This window comes from Malurus melanocephalus, unplaced genomic scaffold (genome assembly GCF_030028575.1).
Source record: "Malurus melanocephalus ecotype Western Australia unplaced genomic scaffold, MMel_1.1 scaffold_134, whole genome shotgun sequence".
In the NCBI taxonomy this organism is placed as follows: domain Eukaryota; kingdom Metazoa; phylum Chordata; class Aves; order Passeriformes; family Maluridae; genus Malurus; species Malurus melanocephalus.
The window spans coordinates 1,518,611-1,540,453 of NW_026623366.1; the positions used below are offsets into that span (position 1 = coordinate 1,518,611).

Genomic DNA, 21,843 nt, shown 5'->3' on the forward strand with positions numbered 1-21,843 from the left:
ATATTTTATTTAGATATTATTCTAACATTTTCCACAAGTCAATGGTATTTTAAAAACAAATATTGTGGAATTAGAGTTTATCTTTGATATATAGAGAGAGGTTCTGTCAGATTTTTAGTTCAACTCTTAGAGGATATTTCGTTTAAATCCTGCTAGAAAAGACTTGTGATGTATTTATTGATTCAAGCCACTTTAAATTCCCTTGACTGATATTTGAATCATTTCTTATGAGCTTGTTTTTCTTTTAAATGTTTAGTTACTGTGATAGAAAAATATKATAAGCCCAATTCAAAGCCAATTGAAATTGAAAAAAAAGAAACCCCATTCTAGTTTCTCTCATTTAACTTCAATCAAAACTAGCTCTTCTTAGCTAGTTACCCTTTTTTTTTGTTGCTGTTACTAAAGAAAGACAAGCAGCCACWGGGAATAATTTGTGCCATCTTAGATAGACACCTAAAATAAAGGAGTGAGTCACCTTTTGGAATTACCTATTTCTTTCCATTGAACTTTGGACCAAGCTTTATAATAATGCCAACAGCATTTCTAAAACTTGTATAATGAACACTTTAATGAGCRTTTAAGAGATTAAAGAAAACAGCCATAACTACTAGGCTGTTGCTTATGCAGAAAGCAGGAGGGTTTATTTTCTTCTTTTCTACTGATAACTGGACTATTTGAAAAATAGATTCCTTTTTTTTTTTGTTTGTTTATTTTTTTGGGTTTTTTTTTGTTGTTGTTTTAAATCCATTGAGATACTCCATGTTTACTCCTTCATTCTGCTGAAAAATCCTGACCTTTCTGTACAATGAGGGAACTTGTTCTGGAGCTCTTTCAAAAATAGTCTTTATTCCCCTTTTTAATCAACTGAAATTAATGTGCTATCTACTCTACTGTCTSGAATTTTCCCTCTCCTTACTATACTGTGTCATGTTTTCCTTCTCCCTTACACCCATGAAACCAGTGTCTTATTTTCTTAAGTCCAAAATCTTAAYTCTGCAGTTTACTTCATGGCTATTCGCAACAAATATATGTAAATATAAATAATGATTTCTACTTACATTTACAATGTTGGCTGTGAACCAGCACTTTAGAAATTTCCTTTAGTGGAGTCATCATTAATAATACAGCTTTTTCACATATATTTTGAAATATAAAGATGCACAGTTGCAAATAATGGTATTAAGAGGGCTTCTGTGACTAAAAGGTAACTCTTAATTTGAGTTAAGGTTTTGTAATTCCCATGAAAAATTTGTTTATGCAGTTCTTTAACATAGTATAAAGCTTGTATGTTTTCTTTTTCACACTCAGTAAAAATCTCACCTTGCAGATCACCGCTATAAATATCAATTTGTTTTCTTACAGGACTACAGAGCACAGTGCTATAGAGAGTATTTTAAAATGCCTAGGAATGATCTGTGCCTGTATTCATACTTATGTCCATGTGGGAGGAGTGAGTGATGCCATAGAGAGCTGTGCTGACATTCAGTGAGACCTGGACAGGCTGGGGAGCTGAGCAGAGGGAAAGCAAATGCAGTTCAACAAAGGCAAATGCAGAGTATGAGGAAAAAAWTCCTAAATATGAGGGWGRACAGAGCACTGGAACAGGCTGCCAGAGAGTTGTAGTTGAATGTCTCCTCTTATGGAGATACTGAAAACCTGTCTGGAGGCAATGCTGTGTGCTCTGCTCTGGGTGAACCTGCTTGGTCAGYGGGGTTTGGACTYGATGATCTCTAGAGGTCYCTTCCAACCCCAAGAATTCTGTCAYTCTGTGATTCATACCRTGACATTTCATGCTCATCATGARTGGCAGCTGAATCATTTGAAAACATGAGGATTGTTCTAGCTGAAATTCAACACAGAGAATTAATATTCACACATTACATCAAGATGACTTAAGAAAATTGTGGTAACTGAACAATCTAAAGTTTGAAAAATCAGGCAAAAAGCATGTTGCCCAGATGTATACTCCACAGGGATTAATAGCACAGAAATCTCACACTGAATGTATTCTTTTTATACATGGGATTACTTAAAGAGAAACAATGTCTTCAATGAAATCAATCAGAAGTCAAAAGGAATAGCTAACCAGACCTTAGTGTAGCTATTAAATACAGTATTTATTTAAAATAAATACTCTTGCTCTTCTGTCTGAACTTGAAAATGACACACTTTACAGGAAAAAAAGTTATCTTTTTTATTATATGATTAATATTTCTTGAGGTAAAATTAATATTAAACTATTAGTGAAGAATAGTGTAGAGCAATCTAGTRAAGTAGACAAGGTACAAACCAGAGTCGGGAAACATGAAGGAAATTTTGCCTCATTAAATGTAATCGCAGTGATCTCAGTGACTTCAGAAAGACAGCATTTTATCATTGGGTTAATTATTTAGTTTCTGATGTGCTCTTATTTTCAGCAAGTTTCTGGCTGATTCTGTACCTCCTCTCACCATTCCTTGCATTGTTTTTATTCAGATTAAGACTGCTCTCTGTCTTCCTAAAACTGTGATCAAATSTATGGTTCTAGTTCAGTGCCAGTGCTGGTTTTTAAATTGTTTCTGAGAGCAACAGAGACAGAAGGTGTAGGGGAGGCTGTATGAGGACACCTGCAACTCTTAAATTGCTGAATTGTGCTTGAATCTGTACACCAAATTTCCAGAGCTGTTATTTTCCAAGTCAGATAAAGAAAAGTTAGGGTATGTCCACCCAACATTGCAGTCMTACATCTGACTGCAGTATTTCTGCTGTATGTAGGATAGGAGGGCTGTGGTGTGGTTATTTCTCAAGGTGTAGCTGTAATGATAGCTTTAGCTTCTTGAATGTTAGTCAACAGACACAATTTTCTCTTTCACAATTCAGCTCAACGGACTCAGAGCATGAATTTTATATTTACTGCTCCTCTGTAATTCTAATTATGTCACAAAGAGTAATGTGTGTATAATTATTTAAAAGTATTTTAGTTATTGAAAAGCAATTTATGTTTTGCCTGAAATTCTTATTACTATGGATTCTAGATGAACATAAATGTATTTTCTTAAAGTAATTTAGCATTTATATAACCCTTCAATTCTTCAGAGCGTATAATTACTGACATTTATTACATCCCACATCACAAATACAAGACTAACAGTCTCTAGTAGAAACTAATGAGTAATGCCAGCTAGTATTATTACYCTGCAATTGAGAGATCTGTGCACTTTAAAATAACTTTTAAAATGTGGGGAGTATTTTGAATACATCTGTGGTGATTCATGAAAGAAATGTGCTGTGCCATTAATGGAGTGGAAGTCACAGTAGTGTGCTCTATCAGAAAAAGCTAGAAAAATGGCTTTTTAAAAACATATTTACCAATYTAGTGAATCAATGTAATGCTTCAGATATCCTTATTAATTTCCATAGGATTAGTCCTGTGTATATGAGAATGTATTGGTGCTCTGCACATGAGAAGTTTGTTCTCTTCTAAAAACAGGCTGCCATTTAACAATGTTAAATTTTGCCAGGATTTGTAATTAGGTAATTACCACCKCTTTTCTGGCATTCCTTTTAGCATCATGGTCTCCAGGTAATGTGTATCCTGTTTACCTGTATGAAATAAAACTCTTAGTTATTCTTTAGGAGAAGGGCTTGTGCTGTCCAGGTACAACATGCTGTGAGTTCCTTCCTCTCCTGAACCCCTGCTCTGCAGAGGGTCTTCCTCTTGTCAAAAATATATGATATATGATATATGATATATGATATATGATATATGATATATGATATATGATCTGCTTCTGTAGAAAGGAAGATGCAGGTGGGGTCAGTGTCTTTCTCTCCCTTGCTTTTATTTGATGGAGAAGGCATCTCTGTATCTCTACAGAGTTCAGGCCTACTTCAGATCCTTGATGAGTGAAAGTGCAGCTTTGAGTGGCCCTGACAGAACAACAAAAGAGCAAACTTACAGCTGCACTGTCTCTCTTTGATCCACGTGCTGTAGGAATGATTTATGAGTGACATTAAAGTAACTTCATCCCAACAGCAATCCTATTCTTGCAGAGAGGGTAAGGGACACAGTCAGGGACTGAAAGTCACTGAGGTTTTAATGGCAGCTCTGTCTTAGGCTACTTTCACAGCTATGAGGGAACTGCAGCCAGGCTGGGAGAAACAGTATGGAAATGCGTAGTTCTGGCAGAAGGGRTGTCCCACAGAAGCCTGCTCTCTCTCATGAGTAAAGAGGCAGTAAAGACATAGCTGCATTGCACTGGGTTAGTACTTTCACAATATTTACTGAAACAATTAAGCTGTAGCTTCATATTTTAGTTTGAGCTGTAAAGCTGCATAAAACCAGAAATATCTCCTTGAACAGCTGTGGAAAGGGATGCATTGTTTCATTCAGAGAAATGAAGCATGGAAGTGGTTCCTGTGCTAAGACTACATCCTTTTAAAACTGGTAGATGGCAGTAGAGTATCTGCTTTGACATCTGTAGATTTACTGAGAGGAGTTTGCTAGATTTTTGTACAAAAATAAAATTCTGKTTTTATATGTCCCATAGTCTTGAAAAAAAATACCAGTTATCTGACTAGCAAATCTTTTCAGCTTTTTGCATTCTTAGTACAGTAATATATTCAATTCAGAAATTATTGATATGAGAGTTTCTTTTAATTCACTGCATAGAATTTCACAGTATATTTTTGACTGTATTACTTTTCTCTTTTTCAAGTCATAATACTGCATATAAAATTTGATTTTATTGCATCATTTGTAGGCTATATTGCTTCTGAAATGAATACAAGGCTTAGATGTAAGCTTGTGTTTATTATACATTGTATTTGTAAAATAGCAGTTTTTGCAGTAGCTGTGAATGACTGAAGTCAAGGCTTTTTCCTCATCTTGTGCATGAGTAGAGAACAGAAATAGCTTGTATTTTCCTAGAAATCTGTTTTTTCTATGTTCCAGAGAAGGAAAAGTTAAAATCTTGACATTTCCCCATTTTAAGTTTTTCTGTGAATTTTAATTTTCAGGTCAAACATGACTTTTTACTAATTCCATATGAAGCCATAGGGGAACATTTGTTTTTATAGCTTTGCATTCTGTTCATTATCTCTCATAATTTCTCTAGATGCCTGTGTTTTTTACTCTAATGTGCTGGTCGATATCATAGCAGCATATGCCCATGGGTGCACCCAAAAGTATACAATAGATAAAAAAGCTGAGATGCACAATTTATTTAATAACTAGGTAAATAAATATTGACAATCTTAGTTTGACAACCCCACCTTTCTTAATATACTCAATTTGTATTTTTCTGCACTGACAACTCAAAAAAAAACCATGCAGTACATGAATTTTCCACCAAGAATGGAGAAAATACTTGGTAGCAATTTCTGTAAGCTCTTCATCAGTRTGCACTGTTCACAAATAAATTGCTCTATTGAAATTTTTATATAAATACTGCTATAATTAGTTAGCCATATTTAAAATGGACAGCTTCTACAAAGAATTGTGCTTCTGAATAATCTTCTCATCCCTCTTTCAACAGACCATTATTGGTGCTTGCTTTTATATTTTTATTACCTTTCTTTCTATCCCTCTCATAGTTTTGATGAAGGTTTTCCTGCTTTATGCTAAGATTTTTTCACTCTTCTYGTTATTTGGAATATTTAGATGTGTATTTGGTCTGGACTAGCACAACATGTAAGCGCTTTTGCTGTATGATACGTAAAAAGAATACATTTTAATAACAAAGAAGAACATTCAAAGGTTATTGCGAAAGTACTCTTATATTTTGAGTACCCTGTATTATACATCTATGATTAAATTTTCAGTTTCCTTGTTACTGTGAGTACATACCTGRGTTAAAGTGCAAAGGGTATGATTCCACAGACCTAGATATATGCATCTGTGCTCGTCACCTCTGGCCTTCTTTGTGGTCATGCAATCATCGTGTTTAAGGCAAACTTAATCTAGAGTTATTGTTTGAAGTTGTTTATAGGTTGGCTTGATGGTATTGTATATACAGTACAGTGAGGRAAACTGAATTCTTCTCAAGCTTTGTCATTAGGTTTTCAGGAAATTAAATTAAAATCCCCATTTTAGTTTCCACAGCATAGACCCATCTATCTGAGATACCTGTGTAAGGAAGTTAGTTTTCCTACATACTCAGTAAAAAAGCCTTCCAAAAGGCAAGTTAGCCCACTTAAGATCTGTCTGTTGATTTTGTAAGGAGGCTAAGATGATAATACTTCTAATCTGAGGAAGTTTTAAGTAAGCTTTAAGTGACTAAGGATAGGTAGGGTGAATTCATGCTTGTCTGATGTAAGTGACTGATTGCACAGTGCCCTCTTTCAATCCAAGATTTATTTTGTCTTCTTAAATACAGATTTCTAATCATATTCCCTTTGTCATTTGAATCAAGGTCTCCTTCCTTCTAGGCACTTATGCAGTCTGTGTGTTCATTCCTGTCCTGGCTTTACAGAGCCATTTTTGGTTTTCATATGGCCCCCAGAAATGTGTTCCTGATACTCCTTTATCTTCTAAATACAGCTTCCCTTCCAGCCCCAAACTAGTTTCTTTTACTTGAAGGTGCAAACAGTTATGTGTAGCAACTGCAAACATACCCCAATCCCTGGGACACCTCTGTGACACACCTGATAATTCTAACAGGGTAATAAATCCCCCTCATGGTTTTATTCAGGTCCTTCCCAATCTCAACACACTGTGTCCCCCAATCAATGCATTTGACTCTAGAACACTGAGAGTTAAAATTTGATTTATTTTGAGTCAGTACTTTTAACTTAAGTGTTTAACTTTTGATAATGATAATTCAATATTTTTTAACTACTTTGATGAAATAAACAAAGTAGAAACACATATAGGCAAACTGAAGAAAAAAATTGAAATGAAGGATAGAAAGGATTTCCTATTTAAATTATATTGACAAATTTTATAATTAGATAATTAGAAACAGGCAGGTAACCTCATGCAGTAGAGTTAGAAAAATACTTTAATTACTGAATCTTACAGTCACTCCTTCTCGAAATAATTTCCGCTCTATGGAGATACGTGTTTATACCTCTAAAGGCACTTCAAAAACGAATACCAGAGTTAATATTTTCAATCCCCCATATTCACAAAGCAATCATACAAACATTTTTCAGCTTTATAGTATGCACTATATGCAAGTTTATATGAAGCACTAAGCTTTGAATTACCAGTTAAAGTGTATTTGRTATAAATGTTTTATTGCTTAGCAAATGATGGTAGGCAACTATCCAAAAACAAATTAAAAGATACAAAACTATAGCTAAAAGAATGATATCTGGAAGGCACAAATGTGTGTTTATTATCTGTATTGCTTGTCAGAACATTTGCATATGTGCAGAGTGAAAATGAGGAAGAATAGCAGGAATGATAAAGATACTATGATCAAAACATTCATCAGAGAAATTAATTTTTYGCTAAATTAAACAAGAATCTTTTTTGATATACACAATAGCTGGGGCACACAAAGGATTATGAAAGTTTAAAATTAAGTTATGAGAATGAGAGGGTGAAATATTGTTTTACATAAYAGAAGCTATAAAGAGCAGTGGCTCATATTTTCTTTTCCTTTTAGCTACCAGAATACTTGCCAGAAGCCCTTTTTTTTGCCTCCACTGCTGTTTTYAAACCCAGATGAGATTTGTCTTTCCTCACTCAACGCTAACACAGTTTAGCAATGTCTTTATATCCCTGCTGGGTAGTCCATCCTTCTGCCCATCTTCTGTGGCAGAGCTCATTGCAGTCTGCTGCTTCCTGATGAGGGGAAGCAGAGGGGCAGGCACTGATCTGCTCACTCCGGTGACCAGTGACAGAACCTGAMAGAATGGCGTGAAGTTGTGTCAGGGGAGGTTTAGGCTGGATGTTAAAAACCAGTTCTTGCTCACCCACAGGGTGGTGGGGCACTGGACCAGGYTCCCCAGGGCAGTGTTCACAGCMCCAAGCCTGGCAGAGTTCAGGAAATGTTTGGACAATGCTCTGAGGCACATGGAGTGACTCTTGGGGTGTYCTGTGCAGGGCCAGGAGTTGGACTTCAGTGATCCCTGTGGATCCCTTCCAACTCAGCACATTCTGTGATTTGAGGTCACTAGCTTTACATYCATGATGGTCTTCTGCCATGATTGTTCTGACTTGCTTATCATGCTTTTTACCTGTGCATCCAAAATAAGTGGTTTTGTGCTTTGAGGATTCTTTTTCATGAGGATTAAGCAGCCCTTTGTAATCCCTTTGCCCTCCAAAGGAGTTGCCAGCTACTTCCTGCTAAAAAGGTCCCTGACTAAGCTGAAACCTTCTCTCCTGAGTTCCGAGGYTGTTATTCTATTAGCAGCCTTATAATCTCTCAAAAGTTTAAACCACAGTTTCATGGTTGGCACTTGTTATAGAAGTTAAAATGATGGTTTGGTGTGCAATCATCTCGTAGTGCTTCATAGTCCCTATCAAAGCTGATAAATAAGAAGGTGCTGTTTGCTKCAGTGAAAGAAAATGAAAAACAATAGAAAGCACTTCATCATTGCACCTCTTTCAAGACTAGAAAATAAGTCAAATCCCAGMAGAAACTTGACTTTTTCCCTCATTCTGTATTACAATTAAATAGTCCAGTCCTTCTGAATGATTAATACATTTTTTACTAYCAAGCTTAATTCTTTATTGTCAAGCAAAAGAGGAGAGAATTAATAAGTTGTTCTCTAACATATCTTGGAAAAAATGCAAGAAAATAACTGTGAAAAATAACTAAAATTTAGCTAAAATGCCTCAAAAATACCAGGCGGTTTSTGTGCAATTTAAGGGACAAACTGCAATATCACTGAAGAATTTTTATTTCCATATTCTTGCTTTCTAATGTTTGCATATTTTTTATCAGTTGATTTGTGAACTTACTAGGGTTGCTAACAATAAAAGGCAGCAGGACCTAATGGACTAGAAGCTCCCCTTCTTTCTGGAAGATTTACAGTTGTTTTAATTTTTTGCTTTCTTTCTTTAATAAGTATGCATTTAAATATTTTGAGGTAGCATGAATATCTAAATAAGAGATCCTGGTCAGATCAGAATGAATTGCCTATAATTGTCTTGAGTTTTGATGCCTGCGTATTAAATACTGTATGTATTTAGTAACAGGTTTTGAGGTTTTTTTCCTCTTAAATTTCTAATTAAAGAAGGAGCCTAGTTTAAAAAAGAGCTCAAGTTTTGTCTCTAAATTTTGTGGAAAAGAAGCTTTTAAATTAATTATGCACCTCATTAGTTTTTAAATTATAATTGAACAATTAGTGTGATAAGAAAAATATGTAGGGCATTCTTTGTGGCATAATATGAATGAGGTTCAAGTATGTTTTGTACTTGAATATGGATATTGTTTGTGTTTTAATCAGATTGTGATCAGTAATTAAGTATGCAGGAAAGGATAGTTCATAGATAAATTGAAGGGTGTTTGCTATTGTATCAYATTTTTCTACTAAAAGAAGATTGTTTATCCTTCTTCAAGAGTGCATTTGTATTCTCATCATTCAGGTGATTTCACAGCTTCGGATCCTGAGTAGGTCAGTAACTGCTGGMAGCAAATTTGACAGAGAAATATGGTCTACAGAACTTTCTCCTGTTCTCAACCTATGGAAGAAACTCAATCAGGTAGGAACRTACCTAATTTGAAAAGACAACTTTTTTTTTTCCTGGTAACTACATTAAAAATACAGTCTAAGGAATTACCTTGAGTATTGGAACACAAGAAGAGAAGGAGTCAATTAAATGCATTTGAGGTGGGAAGTACAATGATAGGTGTACATAATTAGCTATGAAGTCTGTATGTGGTATAACAAGCTTTTTTCTTCCATATGGAACTGAGACCACAATCTGAACATGAGGCTAATGTCCTTTATGTGTTGCCAAGGAAAATACTAATGTACATTAGATTTTAATTTAGTCTCTGCATTTTTCTAATATTCACAAGGCAATGTTTAATGATTTGAAATATAATGAAGTTTTTCCTTTACAGTCTTGAAATATGGTATAAGTTGTAAACTGAGGTTAATTAAAATCCTTCCTGGAGTAACCAGGATCATTTTCCTATGTTCCTTTGTTGATCTAGCATGGTTCAGTTTGGTGGTGTTTTTTTATATAGGTAGAAAAGTTTGGTTTCCAACCGTTGGCTTCCTATTGCGGGCACCCATTTAGCTGTGATGTGTGTGAATGCAGACACTACTCATACATGGGAGGGATGTGTCCCACCTCATGCAATGTGTCCACCTAGACATTTGGCCATTATTTTATCTTCTCAGTGATCAACAGATCAGAGATATTGTGGCCTAAAACAGAGCAATGCTGTGATGAGAAAAGCCTTTCCCTTCCCCAAATAGCCAAATACAAACAAGTGACATGAGGTACACATTAAAATTTGCAGTTACATTTAGCAATRTCTCATTAAATTCTCATCTCTTCCATGCTAAGTGTATGATACATYRYGTTTGTGTGTCAAAATAATCTTCTKGTACTAAATAACTTCATGTTGAAATCTGTGGCCTCCAAACATGGACTGCTGTTAACCGGGTCTTTGATCCTGTGAGAAAAGTGTGTTTCAGTTCACACCTTCCATTGTCTCTTACTGACTGGAGTTAAACATACCTTAAGGCCTGTAWATCTCCTTTGCAAGAGCTCAGATTAAACTATTACATAAATATACACATAAACAATCAGAAAAAGAGGGATTTTGATTGTAGTGTTGGAAGATGGATAAATGAGGCCAATTTTAAACAGTAAAACAAATCTATATTACATTAATACTCATTAACRCACATGTTGCTAATGGCTAGTTCTTTGTAATTGTTAGTCATTAGCGCTGCAAATTTATGATACATATCCTTTAAAACTTACATCATAAATTAGCTATGAGTATGCAGTGCCATGAAGCTGAGGCCATAATGGGTACTGGTGGCTGTGCTTCTTGATAGTCACCTACAAGGAGGTAATCAAGATTGCCTGAGAGCTGTTTGACAAGGAAAGCTGGACCTGATGAAAGCCTCGTCTTTCACCCCTACCATTGCCTTCAAATCTCAGATTTCCTTTCATATGATTTTTTAGCCCTTTACCTCAGTTCCTGACCCACAGGCTGGGTGATACTTAGGTGGGGTTGTTTTTCAGGCTGTAGTAGGTACCTTTATTGTGTCACTTGGCTATTTTTCTTAGCTGCATAATTGTCTCCTGTCTAAAAGCAAAAGTAGAATTGCCAGTTCTTAACTGTGCCCTTTCTCAGTGGCCATGACATGACCRTCAGGTTGTTGTTCATAGTTCTCAGGCTTCTCTTTTCAAACTGTGCCCATATTTTCAAGACCTTTGCTATTCTCTCACGCTATCCTAAGCTTCATATTGTAAAAGGAGACACCTGGTRCTGAATTCCACTTCACACCACAAGTTCTCCTAACAAGCTGGTAACAGCTGTAGAAGCTCAGTACTGGAGCCCTGCACAGTAAGCATGAGACCTGGTTTGCAATTTCACTTTTTACAGAATCACTGCATACAAAAWTTTTGTACATTGTTTGCAAGACTCCTGTCCTGTGCAAATAGTCTGGGAGAGTTGGGATTATTCACTGGGAGAAGAGAAGGCATTGGGGAGGCCCTATTGTGACCTTCCAGTAAGAGAGCTGGGGAGGATGTTTTACCAGGGCATGTAGGGACAGGACAAAGGGGAAAGGACAAACTGAAAGAGGGTAGGTCTAGATTAGATATTAGGAAGAAATTMTTTCCTGAGAGGGTGGTGAGATTCTGGCATACGTTTCCCAGAGAATTAGAGGGCAATCTATCCCTGAAATATTCAAAAGGTTAAATGGGGCTTTGAGCAACCTGGTCTGTGAAAGGTCTCCCTGCCTATCCTGGAGGGTTGGAACTAGATGATTTTTAAGGTCCCTTTCAACCTAAACCATCCTATGATTTTGTATTATCTTGAAGTTTCTTTGATTTGCTAAAGTTTTTATACTATTGTCACAAAATGAAATTAATCATTTGAATATGTCCTTTAGAATAGGATGGCTTCTGACCTTTTACAGAGTTTTTTTTTGTGTGTGGGACACTTCCTTGAGTGCTTATAAAAATTAAAATAATAATATTCTTTATCAAAATTAGTTTTCATAGTCTGTTCTACCAGTAATTGCTTTAAGCTTTCAAAAGACCTAGGCATTTTTATATTTCACAGACATTGCATACAGTTCTAAATTCTYATTCCAGATTGATAGCTCAATGAAGGCATCGTCTTTGTTTGCAAAATTTTTAAAGACCTGGAAATTGAAATAAAGAAAATAGTTGAATTGGTGCTAAAGTTAACAATCATAAATCATTTTATTTATGCATGAATGGGTRGAGAATATGAAATCAAAACAGTGTCCCAGATATGAAGAAGTAAAATTTTTWAAAAAAAGTGTTCCTGAAGTCTGTAAAAGAGAATTTTATTCCAGAGGCAAAAAGTCATTCAGAAGTTTGTTAATATGTAGACAGATTAAGTACRTTTTAAACATTTTTATTCCCATATTGTGTATGTAAGTTAATGATTAATTAAAAAATGATTGTCTTACAAATGCTTTGAAAATAGTTATTGTACATACATGTACTGATAATTCTGARACGCAACAAAGTTTACCACTTGACATAGGTATGTCCTGCAGAATTTAATCTGCAATGATTGATCATAATCTCTCAGTGTGGACATGTTTTTRTCTCTGTACTCCTAATGAAACTCTCAAGCCAGCTAAATCTGATCCACACAGGAACACTAGGAGGAAGTGGTAAGGAAAGTAGTGAGCAATTCCCTGCTGTTGGGAGTAGGATGTTCCCACTTTCTGACTTCATCTGTTGTTTAGGGAGTTTTGCTGCCTTCCAGGGGCTCAGCTCTGGATGTTGTGGAAAGACTGCCGAGGTTTGTTGGGTCCTCAGGCTATGGCACCTTTTCTACACAGACCCCAGTCAGCTGCCAGGAGTAATGTGGAGCAAATGAAGCTTCAAGGAGTCTTGGATGGAGACTGGAGACAGGTCTGGGCTTTGAGAAACCTGCTGTAGCTTTGAGCACCTGACGATCTCCAGGGGTTCCTTCCAACCTTGCCTGTTTTGTKGTTCTGTCAATAGGAGTCATTTTTGTTCAATTTTTAGAACTATCACAGGCTTTGTCCTTGCTRTCTTTCCAAACAGCAAAAATGGCGGATACACATTGGAAATTTTAACCTCTTTTCATTTTAGACATTTTGAAATGGGAAATAATTCATATAAATTAATATGGTAGTGAGGACTTACATGTTGTTACTTTTTCAGAAATATTTCTGGAAATTTGCACGGCTTAATTTTTCCTCTCAGGCCATATGTGTTGCAAAACCCTGTTAAATGTTACTACCAATTATGCAGATATCCTGAAATTGTTGAGTGGGGAAGTTCATTATTCTTTATCTATCTATAACAATAGAATCACGGAAGCTACCTCTCCTTCATCCACTGTTTTTTAGTCCAGCTAGGATTCAGATTCTGAAAATTTTSATTGAATTTTACTTTAAATGAAACACATACTTAAAATGTGCTCCAAATCAGTGTGCACCTGTGTTGAAATTACTCAAGCAACTTCTCATTTTATTTATCTATTCTGAACTGATACAAATTGTCTTGACATTTTCACTTGTATTAGCCTTATTTGAAAACATACATTTTAATTTTTGCCATTTGAAAACACCCTTGTAATGAATACTGTCCTGAAACTGCTTTTACAGTGTTTTGCAGCATGATTTAATAACAACTTAACTTACCAAATTAATAAAATCTCATGAACCTGCCATTTAGTTAGAAAAAAACCACATTCTCATATATTTCAGTATTAGTTTGCATGAAAGACTTGTTTCTTTATAAAATAATATCTTCACTGAAGGGCTGTCAAATGTCACACAAATTTTAAAAACCCTTCCTTAATGTGGAAGGGTAGCCTCCTACAGACTGTAAGCAAGGGCTGGGTTTAATCCAAGTTAATCAGAGTTAATTCATCAAGTCTCTGCCCAGTCTTTGCCCTGGTGTCTGTCCTCTTCCCCCACAGCCTTCTGCCCTGAGAGAGTGAGGATTAGGACTGTGTAAGCAATCATTGTCACATAGCTGGATCAGTTGGGAGTCACTGTCATGTGCAAGTTGGGCATTGTCCATCATACAGTAGTTGTCAGAGATGCACAAAAGTGTGCAGACACAGTGGGAGCACATAAGTGTTTCTTCTTGTCCAAATGGCTCTCTCATGAGGAGAGAGAGAGAGAGAGAGAGAGAGAGAGAGAGAGAGAGAGAGAGAGAGAGAGAGAGAGAGAGAGAGAGAGAGGAATCAGTGTTTTATTTTTGTTTAAAGTGGTTGCATTTTCTGCCTTGTTTCAGAAAAACCTTTTGTCAGTTCCATGGAAGTTAGGAGGCCCACCCATAATAATTTCAGCAGCAACACATTCAAAATTGTTAGCTGAATGTATGATCATAAATTTTTATGTGTTCTGTGTCTTTTGTTATGTTTGTAAATTCTAACTAATTATTTTCATAAAGTTGCATAATGCTGCAAGAAAATTGTAGAAGTAGTTTTGAAAATTAATGAGTTGTTGCTCTTTTATCTAAACCATTATAGAATAATAGAATAATAGAATATACGCAATTCATATGGAACCACAAGGATCATTTAAGTCCAGCTCTTGGCGCTGTACAGGACAACTCCAAGATTCACACCATGTGCCTTGTACCTCATCAGCTACCTCAACTTTAAAAGAACAGGGGTTTTTTTTCCATGAAGAAAATCAGTGACACAGAAATATAGGGTCATTCTTTATAGTATTTTCAACAATGAAAAGCATGTAAAAGAGTGAGAGACTAATATCTAAAAGAATAGGTAGAGAGACTTGAAGGAGGAGGCAAAATAGGTACATCAAAAAGGCAATGGAGATTTCTAAAACCCATCACTACCACCACCACCAAAACCGAGTTTTGAATCAAATGCAGAACTGGTAGAGGTATATGAGTTTATTTTCATTACATTTGTTACATTTCTAAGGGGGCAGTTTTCAGAACACACTAGGGTTTGCAAAAGCTTGAGTTTAAGAAGGTAACAAAATAAAGTTCTGGGACAGGTTAGGTTAGACTGTATGAAGTCTTATATTGTACTAAGATAACAGCACAAACAGAACTATCAAAGTCTCAAAATATACCTGATTAATATTGGTAGCATAATGTGGTATTTAATATTAAAGATTAGAATCTATGTTCAGTTTCTTGTGATTAGGAAAAGCACTCAGTACTTCAGTCAGTTCTTCATCTTAATTCCCAAGCAGGCCATGAGCATACCCATATTTTAAAAACTGATGTGAGTTATATACATAATGGATTTTAAGGGAATGTAATAGGACATTAAATGTATAAGCTGATACTGGTATTCATGTTTAATTTTCCAATGGAAATGGCAGATGGGTTGTTTTAACAAATTCTCAGGGGAAAGCATTAGAAAGAGTGATGAAATGAATATGCAATTCATAGGAGGCTGTTATGTAAAGGACAGTGTTGATGAACTYAGAGGACTTTTCTTTCAGTAAGATTTTGTTGAATTAAATGAGTGTCAGAAATTGAGCAAAGCCTCCAAGTTGCAATGTCTTGGATTTTTCTTTATTTTGTGCTAWTAAATACCTCAGTAAGAAATTATCAACTTGTTTATGCTAGTTTTATATTAAAATTTACATATACTCAGAAAAACTGAAGTGAAACTGRTACTATGGTTTTAGAATGCATGCTAAGAAAAAATGCAAAATATAATGGTTGTAAATACTGTGTGCTTCTTACATTTTGATCAGTAACTTTGTTGTATACGTTTTAACAATATGGGAAGGAAGGCTTTATCCTTCATTTTTCTGTCAGTCACAAGACAAAGTTCTGCTCATTCATTTAGCTTCTCTTATATTTTAGCTTGTTAGYTGAGTGCAGTATGAGCTTGAAATTAAAAATGTAAAAGTTCTGTCAAGTGCATAGTGCCTGGGAAAGATTTATTATACAGGTAAATACCCATTGTGTTCTGTTCTGGAATGCAAGATGCCTTATGACAATTCAGAAATTTATTGAACCTGAAAAAACTACTTTTTATTTTAAGACAACATATTTCAGAGTTAAATCTGATTTTAACTTTAATAAACTACTAGATTTTGAAACAGCAAAACATTTTTTTCCCATAGTGTAGGGTTTACTTTTTGCATTTGTGCCTTATAGACTTTTCCAATAAAGTTTTTAATTCTCTAACTGGAATTCATTGCAACATCTTGTCCCATGTCAATTTCTGAACACATGCTAAAATACGTTTATATAATAAGCTGCATATGAATTAAGATTCGCAAAATTACACCATATCTTGAAATTACTGAATAGGTTCAGATTTTCATTGGCTTTAATGGAAGTGAAGTAGTAAAAATGGCAATGTGAGAGCAGCAGTACTTCTCAGTGTCTGAATTACTTAAGATTTGCACATAAAATTATATTTATTTTGTGTTTGTTCTATTTAATTTGATTCAGTGTTGCACTAGTCTCATGAAGCAAGAACTATATCTGGCAGCATAGTTTACAGTRGCCAATAAAATCTTGTTGTCCTGAGTACACCACTGCTTTTTATATTGACACATTAACRCAAATACTAAAAGCAGTGATTCAGATAAGTGAAGATTTTTCAGCAACTCAAGTACTTTTGAAGTAACTGAATAGCCAGACTTGTCTCAGAAGACTGGTGSCTTTATTGAACGTCACAGACAGTACTGAAAATATCTACACTTTTAATGCAGTGTCAGACAAGGGATGCTATTGCTACTTCTTCAAAGTTARTAAGCTCATATGAAGTATTATGAATTAAACAATATGTTGTACAACATCATCGTTTCCCTGAGTTTATTAACTGGGCTTCACACGTTCTTTCTTAGAATTCTAACTTGATCCATCAGAAGGTGTCTCCTCCTGCAGAACAACAAGGATCTCCAATCCTGTCATTCATTACTCTGGAGCAGTTCAATGCCATTCGCCTTGTGCAGAGTGTCCATCAGTCACTCGCTTCTTTAAGTAAAGTCATCAGAGGTACCTCACTACTGAGCCCTGAAGTACAAAGACTTGCAAATGCTCTCTTAAACCAGAAGGTAAGTAATTTTGTAATGAATATCCATTATAATAAGCATTGAAAAAACCCAAGGAAACGGAACTAATTCATATTACCATTTGTTCAAAGTTTTTTTATTGATTAAGACTCTAAAATGGAGTTCTTTTAATAATGGAAACTCTGAAACAGAATCAGTTTTTTTCTGGAAAATTTTTCAGAAGTATTGCAGAAGGTTCTGAATATTTTATTTTTTATCAAGTTTTGTCTAAAAAACAAATCCAATAAGGTTAGAAGTTGTGGAATACTATTTTGATTTCAAATACCAAGTCATGCTAGAAAAGTTGAACCAGTTGAACATGAAAAGTTAGCCAGTTGAACATGTAAATCTGTCCCTTTATTTAGTTTTTACTTTTCTTAAAATTTAAGTTGTAGTAACAATTCTCTTTGCATTTATTCAGTATGGAGTATTTCATACTGAATAAATGCAAAGACATACAGAACCAGACAAACTGTTCTTGTTATACCAACCTATCATCTACCCTATATTCTTGATATTCAAGAAAAACAGTCAAAATTCGTTCATGTACTTTCTCCATGTTTTTTGGCATCAAACTGGTCATGTTCTTAATCTGGTACAATTAGTTTACATCAAGCAAGTTTACATGCTCTATCRTTAGTAGCTAGGTAATTGGATTACAAAGATAGTCAAACATTGATGTGACCTGAAAGTGGTTTCATTTTACCTCCAGCACCTGATAAWTTCTGTTGATGCTAATGCACAGACGTTGAGATTGCTTCTGCAATGAACAATAATTCCTATTAACATCCTGTTTGTCTTCATGTGAAGAACAAGTGCTGTTAAACAGATTGTTATGCATTTATTGATCTATCAAATTTCTAATCGAAACAATAATTAAATTTGTTGTCTTTTTAGATTCACAAGACAGCATTTSTTAGCAAAATTACTGTACAATTAAAATAAATTAACATTTTCATGTTRGCAATCTCACTGCCTTTTTAAACATTTTGGCTGTGTGGTAGAAACTGGTACTAAGTACAAGTCATAGTGAATGGAAATGCTACGTGTGATGGCCATTCTTTAGTCCTTACAGTTATATTTCTTGTTACTGAGCAAGAGAGCAGGGCTTGCTTGTGTGCTTAAGCTGCACACTTAAATTGGAACCGGCAGGAGCTGTGGAGCTGATCACTGCCACAAAAAGTTTCTTAAAAATTCTATGCATTTTAACCTCTCACAAATATCAGTTCAGTGCTTCCTGATACACTGACCAGYGCTGCTGTCATTTCATCTGCTCACTTACACACTTTCCTTGACACGGATCACTTCATTTGATTGTGACCATATAGCAATCTTTTCAGCAGTCTTCCAGAGAGGCTGATGCCATGTTCTTGGCATGGCAGCTAAACCTCAAGACAGCTCAACCTCACTATATTTATCATCCTAAAGTGATTTGCTTCATGTATTTTYTATGCACTCTTCTTGTTTAGTGTTTTCACGTGTTATGTAGCAAAGTACTATTTTTCAAAACCTGTATTTTAAAACCACTAAGATTGTAATTTTTAAAGATTATAGCGCCTGAAGAAACTGCTGGGTTAGTAGTATAAATGTGAAAGTCAATAAATGCATGACTTATAAGGTTTCAGCAAGGTGCTGTGTTAGTGTAAAATAGGTATGTTAGCCCCATACTAGCCACTGTGAAGAAAATKAACTACACCGCAGCCAAAATGAGCATAAATACATGAGATACACTTACGTAATAACAATTAGCTAAGCTATTTCCTTAAAGTAATTTGGAGTGATGTATTAGCAGCATTAGGCAAATGCCTTGTAAATGATAGATGGATGAGCTGCCTGTGAATGCATATCTAGTAGAAGAGTCTGCAAAAATGCAAGGTTTCAAATAAATAATAAGTTTCAAAAATTATTATTAGGAAAAAACCCCATGCAGTTTACTGTGCTTTATTAATTGTCTTGTACGTGATCTAGTTTATTCAATTAATTTATAATTATAATCCTTGAATCTAGTTATGTTCTGGTTTTTATCTATAAAAGGTAAACATGAAGTATTTATTTTGAAAGATACCTTCTTTTACATGTTCTGTGATCAGGTTTTGAATATCTGATCAGCACATATGCAAGTAGAATGTGAATGTCCTGGAAAGTGCAGCTGTAGATATTAATCAGTACAAACTGTTTATTCTGCTCAGTGTCTTCAGTATTGTGCAATATTCCACGGGTTCTCATTTACATCAATTCTCTTTCTCATAAGTTGGAGAATCCTGCAGTCACTTTCAGTGTGCTTTAGATTCGTGCAGAGTAGGTAAAATTAATGTTCCTATCCTTATTTTATGAGGAGGAAATTTAACAGATGCCCTTTTAAGCCTTTCTTTTTTAAGTCAATGAGAAATTTGTACAAGGAAGTTGTGCAGGATTTTTTTTTTCTCAGGTGTTTCTTCACAAAAACTGTAAGGTGATGAGAAAATAATCATGCAAAGGAATTGTACCAGATTCTCTTTGCCACAGAGCCACACAACTGTGTGGTCAAGTCTGAAGAGGCTGCAGCACAGGAGTGGGAAACTGTGGCTGCAGCTGAAAGATGACATTTCCAAGAAATAATTTGTCTTAGGCCTTTTGGAAGTGTTCATGGAATCAGCTGCTGTTTCTTTATTAAAAGCAGAGATTCTTGCAGGTTGTCCATCAGCACTGTGTCAGGGCTGTACAAAGATTTAGCAGGAATATGACATTTCTGTTTGTGGTTGTATGTTCTTGATCATTGTATTACTTGTATTGCCTTTTTTCTTTATAGATATATTTGRTCTCCATAATATTTATTTTCATTCAAGTTGCTAGCTTAAAATGTAGYAACAATTTGAAACTGATGCTTTCAGTAAATATATTTTTATTTCAGTGTCCTGTCACATGGCAAAGCAAATGGGAAGGTCCAGAAGATCCTTTGCAATATCTCAGAAGTCTTGTAGCTCGAGCACTTGCTATACAGGTAATTTTAAAGAGACATTTACCTTAGTATGGGATTGTTCAGTGACACAGTCTATTATGTAAATTCCACTGCAGCAGACTTTCACAAAAACAGGTCCCAAAGAGTTTTAGATGTGTGAAAAGGTAWGTAAAAATACAAAGATCGAGGAGTAAGGTGATAATATTGTTAGTTACTTCACAATAGGTTTGCTTCTTAGATGTTAGTCATTAGTCTTTATGGTGAACTGTGGGGAAAAAGGCTTTTTTACCCCAGATGAAATTTACATCTGTTTCAAGACACACTCTTTAATCTGGTGGAGAGATGCCTATCAAGATATAAATGAAGCATTTCTAATGGAGGTAATGTGGAAATTCACAGATGACTATTCTTTGAAGCAAATAATGAAAACATCTGCATTCTCCAGGTTTACAAGGGACTGTAATAGAAAGTGCGGAGTCTGACTGCATCTCTGTCAATCCACAGTCTGATAGTAAAAGGCGTAATTTTTAGTTAAGGTAAATCTATAGATATCTTGACCGACTGAAGCAGTGTATTTAAGATAATACACAATCTAATAAAAGTAATTTATCTCAATAAATAAGTATTTAAGGAGACAGATTCCTTATGGATACATAGAGAAAAAACTGAGAATGTTCAAGAGAGGAAGACTACTTTAGGAAGGACAGATCTTTGTTACCTCCAGGCAACAAGTAGCAAGCTGTTGTTTTTGATCTTGATTAACACATCTTGTCCAATGGAATGCCAAGATTTCCATCAGCATTAATACTGACTRTCAGATTCTGAAGGAAGATTTGAGGGACATGTGACTTCTAGGCATTACTTTTTCTAAAGAAATTGTCAAATAGATGTTTCCAAAGTATTAATAAGATTCTTATGCAAACTATTTCTTTTGGCTAATGCTTATTTTTTTTTCTTTATCCTTTCCTTCTTCCTAATAAAAGACTTAAAATGTAAACAAGACAAAAATATAAATATGTATAGCAACATGTGATAATGCACATTCAAATGTTATTTGGTCATATAAGTAGAGCTGAACTTAGTCCTATCTGTGTTTTCACTGACTGCTATAGCCTTTAGTATTAAATGACATCATTTTTGGCTGAGACAGCGTGTTCCTAAGCTTCAAGAGTATATTACTGTTTGCAACTTCTACTTMCATTTGGCTGTGACCAAACTGCATGCAATTTTCCTTACTTATATGATTTATTTTTAATGGAAGTCTGAGATTAGAGTTCAAGCTTCTATGTGGAGTGCACCTCCCATACAAAGTGATAATGCAGAGGTAACAGGATTAAATTACTGTTAATAGTAATAGATGATTTTCARCCACACATATTCCAAAAGTTTTTATTTCCATATATTACTCCAGTCAGCTAGTGACAAATGTGCTGCATTATATTTGCTGCATTACCATGATAGTAATCTTCCTTTCTCATTGCTCAAACTGCTGACAAAATGGAACATTTGGAATAGTCATTTTTATGAAAGTTATTATGAAGAAGTCATGTACAGTTTTTAACAGATATTTATTGCAAGAGAGAAAGATTATTAAGGCAGAGCTTTACAGAAGATACTTAACTGTGTCCATGAGCAGTAAATTATGTGAAATTTTTTATTAGTGGTAACAGTCRCTGGTAATCTCATTTTATTTCTATAATATCASTTGTGTAATATAGTTSTGTTTGGAGCAGCTMTTGAGAMTACAGTATCMGTCTGTTTTG

The 21,843-nt window shown here is 35.0% G+C and overlaps 1 protein-coding gene across 1 annotated transcript in view; it reads left to right on the forward strand.

Moving 5' to 3' along the window:
* DYNC2H1 (dynein cytoplasmic 2 heavy chain 1) overlaps window positions 1-21,843 on the forward strand; it is a 142,392-nt gene that overhangs the window by 96,360 nt on the left and 24,189 nt on the right. The window contains exons 83-85 of the mRNA XM_057370832.1: window positions 9,521-9,637; window positions 16,936-17,145; window positions 20,033-20,122. Coding sequence (XP_057226815.1) covers window positions 9,521-9,637; window positions 16,936-17,145; window positions 20,033-20,122 — 417 coding nt within the window. The remainder of the gene's footprint in view (window positions 1-9,520; window positions 9,638-16,935; window positions 17,146-20,032; window positions 20,123-21,843) is intronic.